The sequence below is a fragment of the Lipotes vexillifer genome, unplaced genomic scaffold (assembly GCF_000442215.2).
Source record: "Lipotes vexillifer unplaced genomic scaffold, Lipotes_vexillifer_v1.1 scaffold178, whole genome shotgun sequence".
NCBI lineage: Eukaryota > Metazoa > Chordata > Mammalia > Artiodactyla > Lipotidae > Lipotes > Lipotes vexillifer.
Window position 1 is genome coordinate 3,887,886 of NW_006775603.1, and position 15,858 is coordinate 3,903,743.

Here is a 15,858-nt window from a genome sequence, read left to right on the forward strand (position 1 = left end):
AGCATTGAGCTAATCATACTGCAAGTCAGAGTGAACTCATGTCTATAGGAACGAGCATACTAAACTAAACTGCCATAGGCTCTTTCTTTTTTTTTTTAGGCTCTTTCTTCATTAGACAGTAATGACTTAGTCTGTAGTGGGAGCATATATATGTATATATTTTAAAACTCTGTGTTATACCAGTGTCTGTAAAATAAAACAGTCATACAAGTTAAAACCATATCATTACATTTCAACAATTGTGGTGACCAGATCAGAGAATGATATTTACTTCAACTATGTCCTTGTCCTTAATTCTCCCAAGAATAAGTACAGTCAGAATACTCAAAAAAGTCTTTAAGGCATCTTGGAAGAAATGCTTTCGAAGCTTGTCAATCAGCCTGCATTATGACTGTTTTCAAATTTCTCTAGAGAGGAAAACAGGTAGCCTTCAAATTGCAGCCATTAGCGCATCTCTTGGGTCTGAGGGAGACCAGGGAATTATTATCTAATAATCTTCTTTGCTGTCTGACTTTGTATTCTGACCTGAGTAAACTGTGAAATTAGGCTAAATATGAAACTATCCTGTGAAACAGTGCTAAGTATTTAAGTAAACTATGAAACATATGGGAGATGTTCTAAATCAGTTTGTAACTCTTTAATATGGACCAGGAAGGTCCTGGCACATATTCCCAAGCCATTCCTTGAACTATGAACCACAGTTGTGCCACACAGCATTTGTGGCCTCAATGCTAGTGACAGAAACACAGCTTAGTCCCATTGTATAGTTCCCAATAAAAATTAATTCTCAAAAATTAAAACTGACTAAAGAGAAGAAATACATACAGTAATCTTCAGAACATTTTTTTCTTTTCTCTTTATCTGCCTGGACTTAGTTAAAACAAATCTTGACCCATCATTTATTTAACAACTTAGCAAAACTGATTCTCACAGTTGAACCTGGAATGGCATATAAAAAATAAAGAACAGGCAAATCTAATGATGTATTTCAGGATATAATTGGTAGCCTGTACTCAAGGCTGACCATATCACTTGGGGATGAAGAAAAAAACATGGTAGTAAAATAAAAACAATGTTTATGTTTGCCAATCTCCTAAATTTAATTCTTTTAAATAATAACCCATCACTCCAAATGGAAAATTGTGTGATCAGAATAATTTGTGTAAGGGTATGATTTATGCCACAATGAATGGGGTGTAAATAGCAATATTTTAATATGTGTACAGAAGTTTACTTCAAATAAGAAGCTATTTTTAGACAACAGACTTAAAATGACTATATTCTTTCATCTTTTCTCCTATGCAAAGATGTATGGATTTAGTTATTTCTTTTAGAATATTACATGCACACTGGCAGGCAGTATTATATTTTTTCATATTCCTAATAAGTATCCAATGGAGCTAAGCTGAAAGCTCACTTACAACAAAGACCAAGTCTGTCTTGGTCAGTGGAACAACTCCAGTCCCAGCCCTGTGGCTAGTATATGTCAGGTGCTCAAAAAGGTTGAATGGTATTGTTAAATTAATTGAATGGATATAGAATCAATGCCAAGTCATCACGCTCAGTGCCTGACCAGGGCTTTTTATAAAGCAGTGGATCTCAAAATAATTCACTAAACCTGCAACATGGGCATCAACTTGTTAGAAATGCAAATTCTCAGACTCCATGGCAGATCTTCAAAATCAGAGACTCCTGGAGTGGGCCCAGCAATTTGTGTTTAAAAAGCCCTCCAGGTAATTCTCTTGTGTGCTAAAACTGAGGATCACCAAGGTAAAGAAGCCTCAAATACAGTCTACAAAGTGACATCAAAGCTTTGCAGAATTATGAGAGTGTCTCAGTGATCTGTTTTAGAAAGACAACTCCTATGGACAGATTGTGCATTATTTTAATTTGTCAAGAACTTTTATTTCTCGAGAATTCATTTTAACTAGAGGAGCTATTCCCTATTCATGGGTAGTAAATTATGTGTTTTGTGTAGGAAGGCTGACTTAGTTGGAGTTACTGGTACAGATCCTGAGACAAGGACTTGGGTGCAGATGGTTTATTAGGGAGTTGGCCCCCAAAAGCACAAGTGAGGAAATGATGAGCATGAGAGAGTAAAGAGAAAAGCCAGTCAAGAATGTGTTACAAAAATGCCTGTTGGTGGGAATGTAAGTTGGTACAGCCACTATGGAAAACAGTATGGAGGTTCCTCAGAAAAATAAAAATAAAATTAACATATGATCCAGCAATCCCACCTCTGGGAACATACCTGGACAAAACTACAATTCAAAAAGATACATGAACCCCTATATTCATAACAGCACTATTCACAATAGCCAAAACATGGAAACACCTAAATGTCCATAGACAGAAGAATGGATAAAGAAGATGTGGTACATATATACAGTGGAATACTACTCAGCCATAAAAAAAGAATGAAATAATGGCATTTTCAGCAACATGGATGAAACTAGAGATTATCATACTAAATGAAGTAAGTCAGAAAGAGAAAGACAAGTACCATATGATATCACTCATATGTGGAATCTAAAATATGGCACAAATGAACCTATCTACAAAACAGAAACAGATTCATAGACATAGAGAACAGACTTGTGGTTGCCAAGGAGGAGGAGAGAGGGAGAGGGATGGACTGGGAGTGTGTGGTTGGTAAATGCATATGATTACGTTTAGAATGGATAAACAACAAGGTCCTAGCATAGGGAACTAAATATATTGAATGTCCTGTGATAAACCATAATGGAAAAGAATATAAAAAAAGAATGTGTATATGTGTATAACTGAGTCACATTGCTGTACATTAGAGACTGATACAACATTGTAAATAGTCTATACTTCAATAAAAAATTTGAAAACAATGTGTTACCGAAATGGATTACAAATGTGGACAAACAGGGCTTAATCCTATGGTGAACCTTCTTAGAAACTGTGTGTGGAGTGGAATATACCTCAGAATCATCCCACTGGAAGGTGGGGAGACTGAAGCCTTTATCTAGTTTCTCCCATCCCCATTGGTTGAGAGTTGACCTGCAGTGATGCTAACATACCCCTACATCTAGGTTATATTTGCATATAGCCAAAAAAGCTGGAGAAGGTCCTCAGGTAGAGAAGATAAGAGACATAGACTCTTGAGATGGGACATGACGATATGCTGGAAACTGTTTTCACCTGCAGTTGCAGGCAATTCACACAGGCTGAGGGGCTATGAGGCAAAGAAACCCTCTAATGTGATAATTCTCACCCAGTTCACAGTAATCATTTAATGTCTATTATGAGACAGGTTCAGAGTTAGTGGTTGGGAATATAAAAATAGATAAAACACCATTCCTGCCTCAAGAAGATTTTGGTGTAGTGGAGAAGTAGACAAATAAAAAAGGTAATTAAAATATAATTAGATATGTTCAGTGACAGTGATCTATGTCTACATTTAGAAGAGGAATTTGTGGGGGAGAGGGGGTAGTGATCATGGCAGACTTCTTAGAGGTGATGATGATAATCATGGTGAAGGGGGGTCCTGAAGACACTTAGAGGCTGGCCAAATAAAAGAGGCTTTGGGGGTGGTGATGGGGTTTGTGTTTGTGGACAGAAGCCAGAATGATTGAGATGTGGATGGGAGGTGTAAAAAAAAGAGAAAACAATCATAGGCAGTATTTGAGAATATTGTCTGTACCAGTCGGTTGAGAGATCATGTGTTAGGTGGAAGGAAGTCTAGCATCTCATAGGTGATAAAAGGAGAGATATGGAAGGCACAAGAGTGTGTAGGTAGCTGATGCTGCAGATTCCCTAAGGAGGAAAGAATAAAGGGGCCTAAAGTTCTGTTGAAAAGATTAGGCCCTTTTTAGGAGAAAGAGTGCCTATTTTCACTGTGGAGTGAAGAGAGGGGATGAATGAAGTTAAGACGTTGTGTATTTATTTGTAAAATAGAGAAAATAATAGTGACTACCTTCAAAGGGTTGTTAGGAGACCTAATTGATGAAAGACACTAAAATCTTTTTTTTTTTTTTACATCTTTATTGGAGTATAATTGCTTTACAATGGTGTGTTAGTTTCTGCTTTATAACAAAGTGAATCAGTTATACATATACATATGTTACCGTTGCTTCTCACAGGTAGTACAAACCCCAAAATGTTAGCTAGTATTATTCAAATAAGGATTTTGTTTATTTGCTTGCTTTGCTTCAGATTTTAGAGGGACAGAAAATTGAGGGCTTAAAACTATGTCTACCCATTGATCATTACTTTAACTAGGAAATAGTTACTCGTGAAGTTGTTAGGAGATGGGCTAGGGGAAGGTTGAAGGTTGAAGGTTGATTGTTACTGTCATGGGAAATGGGAAGGAGCAAAACTGACGTTACATACACGGAGAATTGCTAGTTGGAATCAAGTATCCAGTAAAGGTTGGAAGGCATGTTTTTGCAGTGACACTAAACCACATAGTTGTGTGATCCATTTCTAGGAAAGGTGCAGCAGTGTATTCTAAGGCATGTAAACAACATTCAGGGTAACACTAATCATTTTGTAGAAATTGTGCACTATAAAGGCTGACAGATAAGCATATATATAAACAGTTTTCTAAAATTTGAAAAAATTTATCAAGATGTTTAAGATCAATGAAAATTCTAAAATGTATAAGATGATTTTGAATATTCTTATATCATGCGATCATAGCCTGGGTTCCTTTGTCAAACTCTGAATTCTGTTCTACAAATGACATTTAATTTGAGCATTCAGCAGTTGGTGCCTCAGTTTCAACTGACATTTTGTTACTAAACACAGTTCTAACACCATAAGGTGATTTGTCAGTGGTAAGAAAAAGATGGTTTATATTTCACTATAGTGAAATAGCACAGACGGGAGAGTCAATTGCTTGGAATTCTGGAAAGTGTCCATGCCGTCAAGTCCAACATTATTGAAAACATTTTTTACACTAGGCTACAAGGTATATTTTTTATGGAAAAAACTATGAAAGAAACTTGGAAACATCAGAAAGCTTGACGGCGCTGTTTTAATTCTGTAAAAGGTTCAAGGATCATACCTCCAATGAGCTTAAATATCTTGAGAATGACCAACACTGTCACTTTAGGAATATGGCCATGGAAGTTCACAATTTTCATTTCTTTGTTTTTCTTTTGGATACTTTGTTTCCTTTTGGATAAGACCTTTTTAAAGACTTTTTCCCCCCATGAAGTCTTTTGATTCTAGAATTATCAGCATTTTATACCATTCTTGATATTTTAGAAAGCAGAGTCCCTGTAAAATACTGGAAGAGTCCAGGGATAACAGAAACATCCAACTAGGAATGTCTTTTTTTTTTTTTTTTTCCAGTTACGCGGCCTCTCACTGTTGTGGCCTCTCCCGTTGCGGAGCACAGGCTCCGGACGCGCAGGCCCAGCGGCCATGGCTCACGGGCCCAGCCACCCCGCCGGCATGTGGGATCTTCCCGGACCGGGGCACGAACCCGTGTCCCCTGCATCGGCAGGCGGACTCTCAACCACTGCGCCACCAGGGAAGCCCAGGAATGTCTTTTAATAAGTAATAGTCAGCTTTCATAGTGGCTTCATCAATGATGCGCTATTGAAAACCCAGAATATGGCCAAGTTACACAAGAACAGTAGTAAACTGATTAGCTAACAGCAAAAACTAGATGCTAATGCCTTATTGCCACGATACCCAAGACTCATTTTCCATTTTTCCTTCTAGAAGCTCTTGGCCCTTTGGCCTGACAATCAATCAGACTAAGATAGATAGATAGATAGATAGATTTGATCAGTTAATCAGTATAGCAAGTTGCATTCTGAAAAGAATGTGGGAACTAAGAGTCACTGAAAGAAAAGCAAATTTTCTTACACCGCTTTAAGACAAATGGCCATCGTACAGAATAGTGGATGAAATCATCTGCATTTCTCAAATTCTTCAATGGATCATTCTTTCTCTTAAAGATGTATAGTAGATGCAATAATAAGTTCAATGGAGTTCAAATCCATAAAACTGCAGTGTATACCACACAATGTTCTGTAACATTGTTTATAAGTATTTATATATTATATAATATTCAACTGTAAGTATTTTAACTTTTAAGAAAGCATAATAGTTTCTGAAACTTGGGGAAGGAGGGCTATGAAAATATTATATAGAAAAGATATTTACTAATTATTGACTCCAGCTTCCACCCCTGGCTTTATGATTTGGGTAATTTACTTCAGCTTTTTCATATGCAAGTGGGACATAAATGTAGTGCTCACGTCATAAGGATATTGTGAGCACTAAATAAGTTATAAAAGCACTAAGTGCCTGGCACATAGTAACCACTCAGTTAATATTAGCTTTTATTATTATTATTGATATTCTATAAATGATATTCAATAAACACTTACTAAATTGAATAAATACATTCATAGTCTCCTGTGAGTACTGTCAAAATTACTGCAGCGACCTGAGTAAAGAAGGGAAAGAGGGTTAGTGAAAGAAAGAGATCAACATTTTCAACACATACTGTTACAGGTGCTTTAGATACATTCATCCGTTTAATCCTCACTATACATCTGTGAAAAAACTGTCATTCAGATAATCAGGGAACTGAGACTCAGAGTAAGTAACATATCTGACTGTCAATAAAAAGACCCAGCATTTAAACTTAAGCCTCGTTATTCAAATTTTATGTTCTTTTTCTAATATCACATAGACTCCAAGTTCTGAGGTATTTGACTTTGGAGATATGAAATATTGTATTTCTATACTTCATTACCATGAAAATAATCAAGATCACCTCAGTTGATAAAGTGTAAATTGGGTCACTTTCTGATTATTTAATTTTTTTTTTTTTTTTTTTGAAATTAACTTCCAGCTAATGACTTCCTGTCAATACAAGTTTATTGAATGGTTTGGTTTTAGGTGAATTTGGGATCCACAGATGTATAAAAATGAGTTAGGGCTATATAATTACCTTTTCTCCACAGACAATATTTAGTGAAAATCTACCTCGTGCCTGGCAACAAGTTTCAATAAGAAACCTTATCTGCTTATGATTATTCTAAGGATGTGGACCAGTAATCTAAATGAAATTCTCACTTCTGTGACACTTATATTTTGGTGCACAAAAAGAGACAGTAAATGTGTGTGTGTGTGTGTGTGTGTGTGTTTGTCTCATGTGGGATAAGTGCATAGGGAGAGCAAGGATGGGTATCATGGAAGGCATGCCTGATGGAGTGATATTTAGACAGAAAGCTAGATGAAGGGAGCGCAAGTCTTGGTTGCTGAGGACCAGCAAGAAAGCAGTCCAGCGGAAGCACGGGGAGTAAGTGGGATATAAAACACAAGACGCCCTCACAGCCAGTTACATAACTACACGCTATTTAATTAAGGCTGGAATAAAGGCATAATGTTAGAGAGTGCAAGAAGGGGAACAATACTGCTTGGGGTTAGGGAGGTAGGGGTGGGAAAGGATTTGTTTCAGTCTTTGAATTTTGAGAAGTACTTTGTCAGGGAGAGAGAAAAGAGAACAGATCAAAAGGAACAGAGCAAAAGCATGAAAGTTCACAGTTGTGAAGGGCCTGTATGTTGCCTTTTGATGTGATCAGTAGACTTCTCTGTAAGATTTTTTTTCTTTATTTGCTTCAAGATACCAAGAAAGCCTTATTTCATAAAACCTAGCAATTAAGTGCCAGAGTGTCCCCCAAATCATCATTTTAAGCTCTGATCAACATCCAAATAAGAACTTATATATTTTTTTTTTGGCCAGTTATACTTAAGAATTAATTTACTCTGCCAAGGGTCACTTAGCTTTCAAAAAATAAAGTAAATATTTTAATGTAATTCCTGTCTTGTGCTAAAAGTTAAGATATTAGAATATGATAAAACAGACACAGCAAGGGATGAGTGGTCCTTCAACAAACACTGCTTTTCTTAATTGTTTTGGGATAATGTACCTTTAATCACTACAGCTGACGTCTAAAAGAATCCCAGTGCAAGCAGAAACAGAGTTAAAACAGTAACACAATGGTCCCCACACTGGAAATAATTGTCAAGTGTTTATTTATAGCTTCATCAGGCAAAATATTGAAATCATGACTTCACTTTTAATCACTGTTCAATAATTTAGGACACAGGAATGTGGTCTATGCCGTATGATGAACACAGATTCTCTATTTTCTTATGTTAGTGCCCATCCTTCCGCATTAAGAAGCATAGCAGGTAGCATACTGTTGGCCATATCTCAGTGGTGGCATATTTCCACCTCCCAGGGGGTGTGGGTAGACCCATCCGCACAGCAGTAACAATAATTCTCGCATATCCGTTTATGAAATAACTTTGGCAGTGATGGCAAGAGAATTTGGATGAAAGTGTATTTGTGGTCTTCCAGCTGGAAGATCAGAGCAGAGATTCTAAAGCAAAAGGCACAGAGAGGGATGGCAGATAGTGGCTGCTTGGATAAGAACAGAAGAGAGTTGGGGATCCATGCTGAGCTCCAGGGGAAATGCAAACAAGGCAGTCTTTTCAGAATATCCTCTTGCTGCCCACTGTCAGCGCAAGAGATTACTGATGCCATCTGCTGGATATTCTTGGGATTTAGAAATGGAATCTACACAAATGATACGCTAGTGTCTCTTTATACTGTGGCTTCAGTTCTTCTAGTGAGAAGAAAAACAAAAACCAAATAAGCTAAAACCAAAAACAAAGCAAAGCAAAGTCTCGTACATGCTTAGTGTACCTTAAGGTTGGAGCTTTGTGTTGTCAGTCTGCATTTCAGAGAATTATAGTATTTAATTGTATTGTGTTTTCTAGCAGAAGTCTGTGGTAGTGCAGTATATATATGACACTCAGGCAACCGGATGTTGAGTTTGTACTATAAATCCATGAATCTATTGCTAAAAATCTGCTATTCAATATTAATTTTATACATGATATACACCCTTTCTGTATTTTATTGGAAAAGAGGATAGTGGTTTGGTTTGGTTTTGTCTTATTTTAATTAGAAATGGAGAAAAAGAATAAAAAGAAAGAAGAATAAGTATCACTATTTTGTCAGAACTATTACATATGTGTTTGGGTTTTACATAAAATATGGTAATTCAGAATTTTTTAATTTATGTTTTTGTTTTGTGAAAAATATCCCTTGTTACTTCGACTCTCTGTAGGATTATTGTAAGGCCATGTTTTTAAAATTACAAAATCCCTCATGGTGCTTCAATAAAATTTTAGAATTCTTAGAAATGTGTAGCTAAGTAACATCGATTCTGGTCTACATCAACGCAAAAGTACTAATGCCATGAGATCTGTAGTGGGAAAAATGGTTTCTATGGTCAAAATCATTTGGAATATGTTAAATTCCAAATATCTTACCTTGGAGATTCATAAAGCACATTCATTAAAATATGATGAGTTAGTATTTATTGAGAGTTTACTATGTGCTATTATTACATTTAATCTTTGTCATGATTCTATCACATGGGCACTATCATTAACCCTAGTGACAAATTAGGAAACTGAGGCTTACAGAATTGGTAATTTGTTCAAAGTCACACTGTAAGAAAATAGAGAAAACCCTCTGACTTTAGAGCTCATAAGTCTGAACTCATATGCTCAAAATAATAATATATGAAACAATATTATGCATTAATATGATTTTTATATTAGCTATATTTCAGTGTTGATTTTAACCTGTTAGAAGCTTTGAGGATTAATGCAGTAATGACATCTATTTAACTTAGCTTAACTTGGCATTTCTAGATCTATTTGGCTTCTGAATGCTTACAAAGTTTAGTGGAAATAGTGTTCCACAGAATACAGTTCTAGAAATGCTGAGATAAGCTATAGTATTGTAGTAAGTGAGGAGCCAGGAAGGGAGTAGCTCTTTAGTATTTCTCCGGCCACTTGCTCCAAATAACTGCAGTGTCTTTCCCCAGGCAGGCCACTGAATCAGAGGATTCCAGTTGGTGATTTGGAATGGGCAGGGATAGGAAGCAAACACTTGATATCTTTGCTGCTGCAGATGTACAGAGCACAGGAACCCTTTGCATAAATGTGTAATATGTAGTGTATCCTGCAAGGGGAGTGAGCTTAATTTGGTTAAGCTCCAAGGTTGAGTGAAACAAAAACAGCATGCTGCTGTTATTGTTGAGTCAATTAAATTGTCCTCTGTGCTCGTAGGAACTGTTCCACATTTATTATCAGTGAGATACACACTCTGGCAGTTTCTTTGCTTCAGATTGTCTTATATTTAGCACATCTCAAGATTTGAGAACGGATGATGGAAGACATGGTGATAAATTGTCGGGCTTTTCTAAAGATTCAGAAGTTCTAAAGTTCCTGCCAGTGACAGATGGTCTGTCCTTACTCATCACTTGTCTTCCTGACAGGACTTGATTTTGTTTTTCCCCCTTTTTTGTTCAGTTCTCTTAAAGTAAGCTCAGTTTCTTGGGGGGTAGGGGAGTCTCATTTGTTATAACTATGTTACGATAGATTGATGTGGTAGCAGCCCTATATGAATATGCACCAAGCTCCCTCTACATGTGTAGTGATAAGAGAGGAGCATGGGGCAAGAGGGGAGAGAAACAGATGACCAAGAAAAATCCATACTTCCTTTCTTCCTGTTATTTTGTAACCAAACCTATTAGAGTCCTCATTGGTTAGTTTTTTCTTACTGACCTGCCACTTTCTTTTGATAGCCCAAGCATAATGTGATCTTTTGGGCAGTGTTTATTATTATAATAGTAATAAAATATACATTATGTTTTAGGACCATCATTATTTCATAGCAGTCAAAATTTTTGTTTGAAATTTTAGGTTAAATAGTACAATTAGGATGTACTAACTTGCTAGACATTTATGAGAATCCACAGAGTGAGACCAAACAACTGTAACAGTGATGGACTTAGATATAAAATAGGTTGCCACTGGGAAAAAAAGGAAATATTTCAATCAAATTGCTTAATCTTTTTCATTGACTTCAAATATGTTTACTGTTGAAATAGGAGATGTGCTACTTAGGTAAGGAAGACAAGAAAAAAACAATTTTCCCTGAAGATAAGTATGAAGGCTTAAAATATTCTAGGATGTCTTACAATTGCTTCTTAATCCTTTATCCAAACGTAATTCAGTCCTTCAAGTTGGTAATGCAATTAGTTTGATATAACATTACTTAGGCTAAAGTATATCAAATGGAAGTGATTAATATTAATAAAAAAATTAAAAATTATCAGATGAATTGATTTCAGATTTTATAATAGTTGTTTGACATTTGTTATCTACACAAATACTGAGAATTTCTTTTTATGTAAATATGTCTTTCCTAAGAATGTTCACCACGTTAGCTCCATTTGATTAGATGGGAAAAGCGTAAACAATATTATCACTCCTGTTTACCTTTTCTTTTAACTCTACTGTAAATTTTACTTCTCTGGATATATACATACATACATATATGTTACATACCAGTATAGCTATAGTAGTAGATTATATATAGATATCAATATAATATATATAAATATACACCTAATGTAAATAGATATATAGTAGGTTTCCAAGGTCTAGGCTGTTGAAGTCCCCATCATCTTTTTATGTCCCTTACTAAATACTCCTTCCATTACAGGTATCAAATACCTTTTTAATTAGTGGCTTTTTACATTGCTCACTTTTAATAACATTCGATTATAAAAAATCAGAGAAGTCATGCCAGATCATTTGTTGTGCATGAAGATATTAACCTAAACCTAAGGAAATTATATTCCTCTTTTAGTGGACAGCTCCTGAGACAGGTAGTGGAAGCATTAACTTTCTGTGTACAACATAGCAATAAAAAAGTTTCAAAGCTTCTTTATAACATGGTGTTGCAGTAATACATCGATTTTAGTTGTGTATACATGTATATTTTGTTATGTAATTAAAGGGACAATGCTAATTTTTCATTGTTAAGTACTTTTCTTTTTTTTTTTTAACATCTTTATTGGGGTATAATTGTTTTACAATGGTGTGTTAGTTTCTGCTTTATAACAAAGTGAATCAGTTATACATATACATATGTTCCCATATCTCTTCCCGTTAAGTACTTTTCTGATGTAACTTGTTTTCCTTCCCCAAAGAAAACTGGGATCATAAAAAAGTCCCGAGCATTCAGTATTTATGAAGAGGCCAACAAACATTGCACAGTTTTGAAATCATGCCTTTATAAAATCACAGAATTTAAAATTACTCTGAGTATGTTTATTAAAATGTATTAAGGTTAGAAGAAGGTGCCTAGCTAAGATTAGTAAAAATGTATTGCAATAAAGAGATAGGCTAAGTTACTCTAATCAGTAAACCCCAAAAGCAATGTCTGAACAAAACAGGGGTTTATTGCAGTGTTAGCGCACATCAGGGAGTAGGGGAGTGGGGTCTGCTCCATGAACTCGAGATACTGTGATAAATGATTTATTTCTGTATCTGTAGTAATGTGCTCATATTTTCCCCTCATCTCAAATGTGTACTGCAAAGTGTCTTATATATATATTTTTTAATTAATTAATTAATTTATTTATTTTTGGCTGTGTTAGGTCTACGTTGCTGCACACGGGCTTCTCTAGTTGTGGCGAGCGGGGGCTATTCTTCATTGCGGTGTGCAGACTTCTCATTGCGGTGGCTTCTCTTGTTGCGGAGCACGGGCTCTAGGCACTTGGGCTTAAGTAGTTGTGGCACGTGGGCTCTAGAGCGCAGGCTCAGTAGCTGTGGTGCATGGGCTTAGTCGCTCCGCGGCATGTGGGATCTTCCCGGACCAGGGCTCGAACCCGTGTCTCCTGCATCGGCAGGCAGATTCTTAACCACTGCGCCACCAGGGAAACCCATATTTTAGTATTCGTGAGTAAAACCAAAGGGAAGAGTAAGAGATTGTTTCCCTGCCAACCCTAAGCAAAGGAGGGCGGAATAGTTAGTAGAATCATGGCCTCAGATGAAATATTTGCCTTTCTCCTTTGCTGAAACACAAGATTGAGCCTACACCTATAGACTCATGCTTTTTCCTGAAAGTTTATTTCAAGGCAGAGAGTGTGAAAGATGAATAAATTTTATGGTCTAGACAAACGATCAGTGTTACTATTGTAACTCTTAACTTCCACTTATTTCATAAATGCTGTTGCCCAAAACAACTTTTCACTTAAAAAGTTCCACAAGTTGATGCAGAATTCTCATGGACTAAATTTTGCTTAATCTTGCCACATGGTACAGATTATCTAAATGGGGACAACTTAAGCTACATTGAGTCGTCTCTTCACTCTACTGCTAATATTGCTTCAGAAGTACTTTCAACCTATATCTTAGCTTTCACTTCTCTTTTCTCTGAATTCTTCCTATTTCCATATTTCAGTCATACGTTTCTTCCCCCATATATATATATTCCTTTCTTTTTTATCCATAGAACTATTTTCCTTATATCTGAGTCTCCAGTTTGTATTCCTTTAAATTCTTATGGAGGTCCCATTTGGTTTTTAATGCTTTTTATTGCTAATAAATTACTGATGGTTTGTCTAAGATTATTAAAGAAAATAATTATAAAATTAGAAATAAGGGATGCCATTACTGGTTTAAAGTGATTTTTTTTTTAGCTAAAACTGAAAACTGCCATGGGTCATATTTTCTACATTGTTTCATCTAAAAGTTGAACATGCGTGTATATAAAAAAAATAGATAATAATTTTATGACTTAAAAATAGATAACGTGTCCTCACTTCTATGATAATATGTTATCTATGCACCTTAGTAAGGTCATAAGAATCTATTTGATGTATATGGAAATAGTATAAAATTTATACCAAAATTTTAAAAAATATTCTGCAAATAAATATATACTTTGAGAAGGTATTGAATAGCACAGATGTATTTCCTATTGTGTTTCTCGTGTTCAGTGCGTCTTTCAGTGGGCATTTCTCAGTAGGACAGAGACTAACACCCAAAAGTAATTCACACTTTATAACAATTCCTTGCTAGTTTTTAGAAAGCATCTGCACTTAAAACTCAAGCTTTTGGTGTTATTGCTGAAAATAACACAGTAATCTCTTATAAAACAGTCTAACCTAACATATATCTATATGTTCCATGACATGAATCATAAGAACATATCTTAGAATATGTACGATAACATTGGATAGAGTGGAAACTTTGATACAAAAGCTACCTCTGTACACACACATACACACATATACACGTGGACATGCACCTGTACAAGTGTTGCCTTTTTTGGCCTAAGCGAAGGATCATTTAGAATCAATTTATCCAAAGTTATTCAGTCGGGATTGCTACCTATATATAGTTTATTTTTCTTTTACATAAGTTTTCTTTCTGTTTATATTATTAGCAAAACTACTGAAATTACCCACCTATATCTTGTGCTAATATAATGTCCATTACTTTTAGTCTTTACATTCAGATAATTTTATGATTGGATCTCCTTAGAATACACAATAGAATTCAATAACACATACACAAAACTTTTCAGAACATAGAGCATCTTACTTTGTTAAGACAATGACAAGTGTATACACAGGGAAGTAGCAGATAAGAATGTTCAGTTAGAGCCAGATTATGGAGGGATATGTACTTAGATATTTATTAGGTAGATTATAGAAGTTCATCAAACTTTATTTGGACTAGGAAATGTGTTTGGAACTCCACTCTCGGTTAAATCACTGAACATTATTATTTATATTATTTTTCAATTGAAACCTTTGTTTTTCTGGGTTTTTAATTAATTATACTTTCAAACTTAATTAGAAAGTCTACAATACACTTACAAGATGAATACAAATGCTTCTACCATGTTTTACTATAACGGTTTTCCATCTTCAATTGAGTAACAAAGACCTTTCTAACCAGTGATACATTTTTGCCATTTGCCAAGTATATCTATTTAGTTTGATTTGTTTTTCACAATTAACGCTGACTGGTGGCTGGCTTGTTTTCTATTCCAGGTTGTGGAGACGAATTTGGTTGCTTTTGACTGTCACTGGATCATTATAAATGAGGTAAAGCCAACTAAACCTTACTGTCAACTCTGGGTCCTGTTTTCATATGTATAGTCACAGCATTTCCTACGGCCTTGAATTTCTAACAGAAAACAGGGCACAAAGTATACTTTCAGCTTACTGAATGGATGCTGTTAAGTAAAAATAGAATAAGGAGTTTTTGAAAATTATAAAGGGCTTTGTATGAATAAAATAAATGGAGAACGTCTTCCCCACTGAATATCTTTCAGTCTTTTCCGTTGGCACACGCTGCCTACATCAGGAGATCATCTTTATAAAAAGTACAGTTCTTCTTTGTAAGCAAAGTGAATTCCCCCCGGTGGAGGGCTTGTGTTCTATTTGTGTTTTACTGTTGTTTCTAGAACTTTTGTACCCCACCCCCTTACAAGTGGATTAAATAGTTCAGTACATGAATATGAATAAACAAGAGCAGATTGTTTTTCTTTTCATAAAGAAATATAACTGTTTTACAATTCACCAACTTGTCAAATTCCTTGTGAAAGTTTTTTTTTGTTTTTTTTTTTTCTGTAAGTACAGTGCATAAGATGAAAAGTACAGTATTGCAACATGAGAGCTTAGTGAAATAAGTTGTTCCATTAGCACCTGCCAGTCAGAGTTGGAAAGGGCAATGAGCAGATCAGTCTGGGACAAATAATGAGATCAACAAGATCTAGTATTCAACATATCTATTACTTATGAATAAAAATAATGTGTTATTTATCAACAGATACCAAATACTGAATTATAGAATAATAAGTTTTGTCTCAGGAACGAAGTAGCATTTTGGGCAAGAATTCTGGTTTTGCAGAGTCAGCAAGATAGGTTCAATCCTGGCTCTGAAATTGGTTAGCTGTGTTACTATGGATAT

General features: G+C 35.5%; 1 protein-coding gene across 2 annotated transcripts in view; it reads left to right on the plus strand.

Annotated features, from left to right (window-relative positions):
• The window catches only part of GRID2 (glutamate ionotropic receptor delta type subunit 2), a 1,374,233-nt gene that overhangs the window by 809,199 nt on the left and 549,176 nt on the right, over positions 1–15,858 (plus strand). For both annotated transcript variants that reach the window (XM_007450019.1, XM_007450020.1), the window contains one exon: positions 14,937–14,990. In XM_007450019.1, the coding sequence (XP_007450081.1) occupies positions 14,937–14,990 (54 nt within the window). The remainder of the gene's footprint in view (positions 1–14,936; positions 14,991–15,858) is intronic.